The sequence below is a fragment of the Mya arenaria genome, chromosome 10 (genome assembly GCF_026914265.1).
Source record: "Mya arenaria isolate MELC-2E11 chromosome 10, ASM2691426v1".
In the NCBI taxonomy this organism is placed as follows: domain Eukaryota; kingdom Metazoa; phylum Mollusca; class Bivalvia; order Myida; family Myidae; genus Mya; species Mya arenaria.
In genome coordinates, this window is record NC_069131.1 from 13,876,585 (window position 1) to 13,887,726 (window position 11,142).

Here is an 11,142-nt window from a genome sequence, read left to right on the forward strand (position 1 = left end):
AGATATTGATGAAAGTTAGAGCGAAGGTAGCTTATGTGAAGAGCTAGCTTGGGAGGTGGGGTCAAGGTCACTGTTCCTAAAAATAGAAAAATGTTTTTCTGCCCAACAACTTAGTTAGAATTGACGGATAGTGATGAATCTTAGTGTGAATATAGCTTATATGAAGCTGCAGATTGAACTTGCTCATACAACAAATTAATTGGCTATAATTTCTGATTGCCCATAACAAAAACCTGGTTTCGTCGCATTGCGGCGCTTCTAGTTTAAACTGTAAACGTGTATTCCGCTTCTGTATTACAAACAATGCTATATTTATGATTGTTTACACTCGAAACGAAACCAAAACCATCAATGGAAAGAAGCATTAATAAATCATAAATATAATCCACGTATTCACGCATGTAAGCAACATGTTCATGCAATAGTTTATACATGTAATTGCATGAAAACAGCACACGTATACAATCCGTATCGGGCGCGTGACTGTACGCAAATACGCAGTTGCGTAATGAGATTTTGACAGGTGTAAGTTTTTGTCATACCAAAACCCCGAATTTGGAAGAAATACGGGGGTAAGGGGTGAAGGTGGTAATATGCTGTCCGCCATTGATCTACCTAATCCGAAATTGGCCCTAGCTACGCAGCCTGCGTTTAGAATTATATATGTATATGAGCCGGATTGCGTGATTTCGGCCCTTAAGACAAACTAAGGAGTGTTTTATAGGAAATTTTATGTAGAGGACAATTCCATGAAGAAATTCTGAAAGTATATAAGGGGTTACAAGTAAAACCATACATTCTGCATTTTAAATATTTTACATGACGTCACACACATGACGTCATTAATACATTTTGACATGTCACCCATTCACGTATCAATATTCCAACTAGCTTGTAGTTTTACATATTATCATAACACGAAATCTTTATGGTACAATATCAGGAATACTTTATGTTTCATGTTTGTATTTTTAAACAAACGGACCGTTTTAGATCAAGTCGGACAGGGATCCGTGGTTACTTTGGAAACATTTGAGAAGTAATCATCATTTAAATCGTCACGAAAACAATGCACCAGTGACAATGCTTTTAGATTAGGCTGTTTTTGAGAGATTAAATCAAAACTGAAAAAAAAACATGAGCTTTGACATTTTATATCAAGTAACATTTTACTTATAGTAATTATGTCCGAATACTCAAAGTGGTAGGTTCACGATGCCTCAACAAAAAATAAAAAAAAATGTTCGCCCTTAAAGTTTATGTATTGATAAATTGACCTTAATAAATGCAAATATAAGCACAATGTGTTTTTTTCGTTACAAAACAATTTGAAAATTACAAAGACCGCCGTCGTAAATTAACTAAAATATCATTACGCTGAGTATATTGTTTTTATCATTTTTCAAATATTTAGTGGACAAACATTGTTAGTTTTCTTTAAGTTCAAATATAAAAAAGGCAAATTTCCACTTATTTTTTCACAAAGATGCTAAACGAAAACGGTCCCTGATTCATAGACTTGGAAAAAACAAACATTTTAAGCTCTATTTCCATCCGTATCAAAATGTCCTGTATATAATAGTATAACATATATTGCAGCAGTCTTATTTTTAAACTAAAAAAACCCATATAATGTAACAATGATTCACGCGCCTTCCTTTTCGACTGGTAATTAACCGTATTGATTAAGAAAACAAAAGAAAGTTCCTCTTCGTTGATTGTCAAACGTCAGGTGAAATTCAATAGCATGGACGATTTCTCCACTTTTGATAAAACAATATATTTATTATTTCTGCTACTACTACCCTACAATCCTGATTACGCTACCCTACTGTGACATTTTAGTTTCCATTTGATAACTTTATACAATTATGCTGTGTAAACGCACCACCTTACTTGTACGTGTATTTTGTATCATATTTGGATATCTTCCGGTTACAAAAGGTAAGGCTGCAGTGTTACATATTTCAAAATACAGTAAAACCTCGTTAGCTCGAGCTCCTAGGGGTCGGCAAAAATACCTCGAGCCTCGGAAAAATCGAACCAAGCGGGAATGCTTACATTTAGTGTAAAGAAATCGGTACTTTACATCCATTTCGAGCCAACGAGGTTCGACTGTAAACTCATGATAAGAATAAGTCATTTGATACGTTGAAGATCGGTTTATATTCTTGTAGAACCCTTCATACTCAAAAAACATGTTTCTATGTTTCAGCTATTAACTACTTTCTCCTTAAGCTCAAATGGCTATTAAAATGTCCAAGGAACAAAGTTTATACCGGTTTAGTTTATTAACCTTTACAACGTCTGAATATTAAAAAGAGAGATCAAAGCGCTGACAGTGCTGAGAGAGCAGAGTTGTTTTTTTTACCTTAAAGGCCTAGTTAAAGGAATGTTTGTCATGATAATTCCCTGCTGTGCATCTCCTTCTAATTGCACTTGTGTCACAGTAGGGGCCACTTTCCCGTGTATTCGTTTATTTGCTCAGGGCCATTTAGGGTCCATTTCTATAATAAAACTTCCAAAACTACACAGAAGGATAGTCAGATCAGAAATCTGATAAGAATAATCAATGCAAGTAGATTTAGATCAATAAACAGAGGTTGTGTACTGTACACAGTATTTTTGTGGGTTTTTTTTTTTGGGGGGGGGATACTTATTAGGGATGCAAACGAATGGCAAAATTGATATTCGAATATTCGGTAATTCTTTCGAACGAATATTCGAATATTCGATTACCAAAATACATCTTTTAAAAGTTGTAGTAAACTTTTATAATATTCTCTAAAGTAATAGCCGGGGCATTTTAGCTTTTCCTTGTCGTAATAACTACGCGTGGCGGACCCTGAATAACACCAAATGAGCCTCTGAAATTCTTCATTTCAGAAAGACAAAAAGTCATACTTTATCAACAGAGAAAAATTAACAAAAACTTTTTATTAATATTCCTCTGCCTTCATATTTGTAAACAACGTGAACCTAGATGGATTTTTGGTCAAATGGCGTTATGCGCCAATGGAGAGTCTCCGTAGGACGAGCAGCCTCGTTCTGGGATTGACCTATAATATATAAACTACGGAAAAACAAAACCAACTTGGGAACTAGTCTATTTTAGATTTTCTTAATTGGTAGAAGCAATTTACCTAAAATAATTGGATTTTTTTTCTGTCACTTGTCGTTTTCTGTCACTCCCAGTGTTTCTGTAATAAGCCAGTTATTGTAAAAACACGGGGACTATTTATAGTACCCGACGATATGTCCCTAAATGATACATGCCGCGTGTTTAGTGTATTGTCATCACATTCACACCTCTGGCATTATGGGCCAATCGTTGTTTAAACAAGACAAACGAATCTTAAATACAACAACATAGTTGTAGGCAAAATATTTATTATTATTATTATTATTCAACAAAAAAAACATCGAATATTCGAATACTGATTTTGACATTCGAATACCAAACGTTTGATCGAATATTCGAATATTCGTTTGCATCCCTAATACTTATAGAAGGCTTAAACTAGGCCTTAAATGGACGTTCTGGCGAAATGGTGTTTTAGAATGCAGTTGATTGCTCGCTTCCTTTTGTGTTAGGTGCTGCCCCGGTGTGCTCGCCAGATACGTACACAATCACGGCGGGGATAGCGTCAACGATAAACACAGTATTTACATCAATAACGTGCACCGACGCTGAAGGCCCAACTTTGACGTATACGTTGGATACAACCAAAGGTGTGAACGATTTTGACCATGAACAAAACTTAAATTACAGTTTAGTATAAACTTATTTTTTACAACGATTGTGGAACCATTTATTTCAACTTTTATTAATCACTCTCGTTGGCACGATGTTGCGCGAGAGTGTGATCTTGAGTTGTGGGGAGAACCTGAGTACCCGGAGAAAACCCACTTCTCCGTTTTTGTGACGACAATCCAAACGCACATGTGCACAGGCCGGGAATCGAACACGGGTCGCTTAGGCGAGAATCAAGTGGACTAACAACTGCGCTAACCGGACAACCGGTAACTACAATTTGTTATAAAGTCACAAGATTTGTGCGAACTCCGAATAGAAATGCAGCTGAGTAGATGAAATGAAATTGTTTTTTTTTTTACAAATATACGGATTCGTTTAAAACACGGACATGCATTGATAACGAGCGCGGTGTGCGATCGTTTATTCGAATCCTTTATTCCTGTAAACACGGACATGCATTGATAACGAGCGCGGTGTGCGATCGTTTATTCGAATCCTTTATTCCTGTAAACACGGACATGCATTGATAACGAGCGCGGTGTGCGATCGTTTATTCGAATCCTTTATTCTTGTAAACACGGACATGCATTGATAACGAGCTCGGTGTGCGATCGTTTATTCGAATCCTTTATTCCTGTAAACACGGACATGCATTGATAACGAGCGCGGTGTGCGATCGTTTATTCGAATCCTTTATTCCTGTGACACGGACATGCATTGATAACGAGCGCGGTGTGCGATCGTTTATTCGAATCCTTTATTCTTGTAAACACGGACATGCATTGATAACGAGCGCGGTGTGCGATCGTTTATTCGAATCCTTTATTCTTGTAAACACGGACATGCATTGATAACGAGCGCGGTGTGCGATCGTTTATTCGAATCCTTTATTCCTGTAAACACGGACATGCATTGATAATGAGCGCGGTGTGCGATCGTTTATTCGAATCCTTTATTTCTGTAAACACGGACATGCATTGATAACGAGCGCGGTGTGCGATCGTTTATTCGAATCCTTTATTCCTGTAAACACGGACATGCATTGATAACGAGCGCGGTGTGCGATCGTTTATTCGAATCCTTTATTCCTGTAAACACGGACATGCATTGATAACGAGCGCGGTGTGCGATCGTTTATTCGAATCCTTTATTCCTGTAAACACGGACATGCATTGATAACGAGCGCGGTGTGCGATCGTTTATTCGAATCCTTTATTGTTGTAAACACGGACATGCATTGATAACGAGCGCGGTGTGCGATCGTTTATTCGAATCCTTTATTCTTGTAAACACGGACATGCATTGATAACGAGCGCGGTGTGCGATCGTTTATTCGAATCCTTTATTCCTGTAAACACGGACATGCATTGATAACGAGCGCGGTGTGCGATCGTTTATTCGAATCCTTTATTTCTGTAAACACGGACATGCATTGATAACGAGCGCGGTGTGCGATCGTTTATTCAAATCCTTTATTCCTGTAAACACGGACATGCATTGATAACGAGCGCGGTGTGCGATCGTTTATTCGAATCCTTTATTCCTGTAAACACGGACATGCATTGATAATGAGCGCGGTGTGCGATCGTTTATTCGAATCCTTTATTCTTGTAAACACGGACATGCATTGATAATGAGCGCGGTGTGCGATCGTTTATTCGAATCCTTTATTCTTGTAAACACGGACATGCATTGATAACGAGCGCGGTGTGCGATCGTTTATTCGAATCCTTTATTCTTGTAAACACGGACATGCATTGATAACGAGCGCGGTGTGCGATCGTTTATTCGAATCCTTTATTCTTGTAAACACGGACATGCATTGATAATGAGCGCGGTGTGCGATCGTTTATTCGAATCCTTTATTCCTGATTTTTCGCGATATATTTTGAAACAGATAGGCTGAAAGCAAAGGTTGCAATGTGTCAAATTAATTTGCAATTTAAAACATGAATTCTTTTCATGGATCTGGCATACAATTCAGTCGAATTTCTCGATATTACGGTATTTTGCCCAATATTCTTTGATATGAGTGATGAGATGGCACTAAAAGCCTTGACCACATAAGAAATTAATCTGGGGACGTATTCGTAAAACATCCACAGTCAAATTCAAAGAAATGTATAAGTGTTTAACATTATAATTAAGGTATGTGTGGGGTTTTTTAATACGGTCAATGAAAAAAGAAACGTATTTTGGAAATTCTTAAGCGTTTATTTCATATCATTAAAGATATACTTAATTTAGGAATGTGACTGAAGTAAGGAAATGACTTAAGAAGTTTTATTAATACCACTCCTGTACCAAAAAATTACAGTTGCTTTTAATCATCGATAAATACATTCTATTTGTGAACGCTCAAGATGGGTACGAATATTTCACAATGGACTCGAACCAGTTGAAGCTGGTGAACCGTATCGACGTTGAGGACGGGCTGAACTCCTGGCAGATAGAAGTCATTGTGGCGGACCCCGGGGGAGATATGGGTATGTATGTATGTAAACCACATTAAAGTTGTATGGTTTATATAATTTAAAACAAAAACTTCAAACCATACATCTTTTATTTATTATTTCGGAGTAGTGTATGGAACCAAGACAATTCTAACACATGTATGTGACTTTAAATTAAACATGTTATAAATTTCAGAGCGTTAAAAATTCAAATTATTAAAAAATAAACACTGGGGCAAATCTAGCTAAAATGTTTTATATCCAGGAATTGTTGGACAATATAAACATGATATTTCGACCAGTGAACTTGTTGAACATTCATAAAAATTCACGACATTAGTACACAGCATTATTGTTCATTTAGACTGTATAAAGAAAGGCTCAAATTCATCATAATGGCCATTGGTGATTTATATTTGAGCAATGGACCCAACATTCAGATAATTTTAGTGTGCCCATCTTTGATCGTTCATACTATTTTCCCACAGACACAGCAACGGTCACTGTGTCCACGTTCACGTCCACAACGACCACGACCACCACTCCCCCACCCCCGGGCTACAACTGGTTCGATGACTCCAACAACACCATCCTCTTTATTGTCGCCATGGCAACCGTCGCCATCATATCTGGTAAGGGCTGAATACCTCTGTGTTTTTAATTGAGTCTATTGACATTCAACAATAACAGCTCTAATATTTTAAGACGGTAGACGTTAGCTAAATCTTAAAACGTGTTTTGCGAATACACTTGTGTTAAATATAATCATAATACACAAAGTCAATGCTTGATTTTGGGTTTAAGCAGTGATCCAATTCTGCTCATCAAACTATATTAAGAAATTAAGCGATCAGAATGAAACAAAAACATCAATTTACCCGAAAGGGTAGCTCATGGGAGTCCGAACACGAGAAGCAAATCATTGCCAGACAAGAAACAACTTGTAATTTTCGTTTACGAAAAAAGCAATGGTGTACTGCAGGCGTGTGTGTGGTGATGTGTATCCGGTTCCGGCGGAAGGGGACGTGCCTGCCCTCCAACTGCCCGGAGTTTAACAAGTGCAAGGCCAGTTTCGGTCGCCAGGTCACGTGCTGTCCCCTGTGAGTAGACACGCATGCATGTGCGGATGTCATTGCCACCTTGTTATGTGAACATGCTCAAATGTTCTGCTCTTTATTGTTGATTTTATGAATTTTGACGGCATAGTATATTAATCAATTAAATGAGAACCTCGGAAACGCACGGTCGAACCATTCCGATTCATGGTCTCCATTCATGAAGATTGAATGGAAACTATCGATGTAATCAATTATACATGGTATCCGTAGGTCACAAAGCGATTGATATGCAATATCTTGATGACATTGCTGTGCATGTAGAGTACAGCAGTTTTCTAGCACCATTTTGACTATCACTACAAACTACTACAGCCGAACCCCGTTGACTCGAACTCCCAGGGTCCGGTGAAAATACCTCGAGCCTCAGAAAATTCGAGCAAAGCGGGAATGCTTTCCTTCAGTAAAAAGAAATCGGTCCCTTACAACAAGTTCGAGCCAACGAGGAAATCGAGCCAAGCGAGTTCGAGCTAACGGGATTCAGCTGTAATATTCAGTTCCTTTTACGCATCTCAAATGTTACTTTTCGACCCTTTAGACCATGTGACTTCTATGCGGAGCGACTGGAGGGCCCGGAAGAAGAGAAAGAAGACGTAGTATACGAGGACGCCTTCCTCGGCTCGACGACTGTGTACGTATATACTAGTATTGAGTGTTCAGTGGTTTGAAAACCGTCTGGTAAATGAAGGACCCACATGGGGTTGAAAAAGGATGTAGCAAATGGGGACCCCTTCCTGGCCTCTAAGACTATGTACGTATATATTGAGTGTTCAGTGCTTTCAAAATATTCAGGTATATGGATGACCAGCATGGGGTTCAAAGAGGATGTAATAATATATGGGGATCCTTTCCCGGCCTCTGAGACTATGTACGTATACAATGAGCGTTTGTTTATTTCAAAAAGGCATGTATATGGAGAACCCACAAGGGGTTGAAAACGAATGTGCACAGGCCGGGAATCGAACACGGGTCGCCTAGGCGAGAATCAAGTGGACTAACAACTGCGCTAACCGGACAACCGGTTACTACAAAAAAAATTCAAGTCGCAAGATTTGTGCGAACTCCGAATAGAAAAGCAGCTGAGTAGATGAAATGAAAAATGTAATGAAAACGAATGTAGAATATGGGGACCCCTTCCTGGCCTCTAAGACCATGTGCGTCTGCATTAAGTGTTTATTTGTTTTAAACATGGCATGTACATGGAAGACCTGCATCGTGGTGAACGAGGATGTTGTATGTGGGGACCCCTTCCTGGCTTCTAAGACCATGTGCATATACATTGAGTGTGTATTTGTTGCACAAATGTCATGAATATAGTTTGTGGGGACCTCTTCTTGGCCTCTAAGACAATGTACGTATACCAACCCATGAGTTTCACGTGCCTCAGTTTACTTCTCTGCTTCAGAGATGAACAATAATGACGTACGTGTAAATGGGAACGCCTACTTTCATCCATATGACGAAAATTCTTTTTGTTGTATGTATGGTGTTCAGTTCTATGGACCGCATGCTTTCATTGATGCATATACGCCCTTCATGCTAAAGTAGCTATTTTCTTAGTTTAGACACGAAAGCGCAATAGGGATGGGCCACATTGGTCAGGACAAGGAACGTGTTCATACATAAGTTTTAGTGATTATATCCTATTTAACATGTGCAACAGGAAGCATTGTTTTAAAATGATAATTGCTCTTAACTAGGTTTAACTATCAGATGTTTGCTTAGGACGTATGCATAAGAAATATGTGTGTCCAATGAGATTTCAAATGAAGAGCTATAAATTATTTATTAAAATTATTATTAGAAGAACTATTTATATGAATTTTAAAATCACATCGGTTCTTTATATTTCAGAGAAAAGGTGAAAAAGGTGAAAAATAACAAAACTAACGAACCGAAAATTGAGGAAAACGAAACAGGTAAATGGGTAACAGCGCTTCTTATTTATTTTGCTCAAACATTTTGATTTGTTTTTCTTCCAAATTTGCACAAATGGTGATGTAACAATCTTGACCAAGCTCGATAAAAAAAACCCATTAAATTCGATATTGCCAAAGTACTGTAGTACTGTTATTATTCGTATACTAGTATACAAAAATATTGTTTTTTATCCTTAAATGTAATGTAAGACATTTTCCTTGGAACTTGAAATATTTTAGCACTGATTTTGTATAAATGTATAAGTCTTTATTTGTTTTGGTGTCTTAATCCATACAGAATTCTCCCGCCTTCCCTCAGTATCGCCAACGTTGATCACGAACTCACGTTTGCGTGACGTTGGCTTTGATGGCATGAGGGAACCCGGATTTAACGCCCCGATGCACACGTCGTACGGCGGAAAGCAATGATCTGTTATGCGTGAAGGAAGTCACTAGATAATGGTGAATGGGCGTCATTGAAAAAAAAACAGAACTGTGACATGAGTGCGGGCTTTATTGTTGATTTTCCACTTCCACCTTCGTTGTGATATTGAGTTTTAACTGTCTCTTCTATTGTTATTAACAGTGGACTTGACCTTGACCCTAGGGGCCCCAAATGCAACCTAATGTTATTCATCCATAAACACTTCCTCCATACATAGTTTCGTCACAACATGTAGACCGTAACTAAAGGTATTCAGTTTCAAACATTTATCTAGTTTTAATTGACCAGAACTCTCGGAGCCCCGAACACAATCCCATGAAATGTGTCTATAAACTCTTCTATATATCAAGTTTGGTTACAATATATCAACACTAGCTAAAGTTTATCAGTTCCAACCACGTTTCTATTTTAGAAACAAATACCTTGACCTTGACCCTACGGGCCCGAAACGCAATTTCTTGGAAGGGCTCTATAAATTCATCCTATATGCCAAGTTTGGTCACCATTGGTCATACCTTACTGAAATCATTTAAACCATAGTTGATTTTGTCGCCGCCCTCATGCCTGTGCGCACTAACAGCAGCGTACATCATTCTAATAACCAGGTTTCACTTTGGATAAAAATATGAAAAATGTGCTCGTCAAAAGCAATAAAAAAACAAGGGTCATACGTAATTTGTATTCAGGGTTAATATGGAGTTATGTAACCTTATTGCCGTTAACAACTTTTAAAATCCAAACTTGCCCTTAAACTTTAAACAGACACAATGTGCCCTAAAACTTCAGTTCTAAGTCGCCCAGGGGCCATAATTTGTATCTATGATAATATGGAGTTATGTAACATCAGTGTGTGATGGCCCTAAACCTGAATTATTAAATGAATGAAGGCAGGGGCGTAGCTTGACGAAAATATATGTGTAGGCCACTTTCTGGGGAGGGGGGTACGAGAGCATGCATCTCCGGGATTTCGTTTTAGTGATGATCGTGGATGCGTTTTAGCGTATAATTGTTGTTAAAACATTAATGAGAGTAACGATATCAATATGTTTTACCTTAAATAAATGTTTTATGTAATGAACGGCGTCAAAGCGCATTAATGTCGTATGAATATGTATTTTAGTGAAAAAGAAAACGATATATTTGAAATACCTGGTTTCCGATATCTTAATCAAGTTTTTTTTGCAGATTTGACATTTTTATTTTTTCGTTGTTTTTTTTCTGAAAATTGTGTAGGCCGCGGCCTACACGGCCCATAGGAAGCTACGCCCCTGTAAGGGTATTGGAGTTATAAGTGAAAATGCCAACTTGCCCTAAAACGTAAATCGGACGCCGACGCAGACACAAGCGCCGAAGAGTTAAGCATTCTGCAAATAGTCGAGTTAAATGAGACACATCAGTTGATTGTCCAACTTTTTCGGTTTACAAACACATACCTTATGCGGGTGCAGTGGTA

The 11,142-nt window shown here is 38.1% G+C and overlaps 1 protein-coding gene across 1 annotated transcript; it reads left to right on the forward strand.

Annotated features, from left to right (window-relative positions):
• The first annotated feature begins 1,806 nt into the window (after window positions 1-1,806).
• Window positions 1,807-10,282, forward strand: LOC128206910 (uncharacterized). Its single transcript, XM_052909650.1, has 8 exons — window positions 1,807-1,944; window positions 3,595-3,732; window positions 6,121-6,243; window positions 6,699-6,842; window positions 7,193-7,310; window positions 7,864-7,956; window positions 9,180-9,244; window positions 9,543-10,282. Exons 1-8 carry the CDS (start codon window positions 1,872-1,874, stop codon window positions 9,671-9,673), a joined length of 885 nt encoding a protein of 294 aa, XP_052765610.1. The 5' UTR covers window positions 1,807-1,871; the 3' UTR covers window positions 9,674-10,282.
• Window positions 10,283-11,142: the final 860 nt, after the last annotated feature.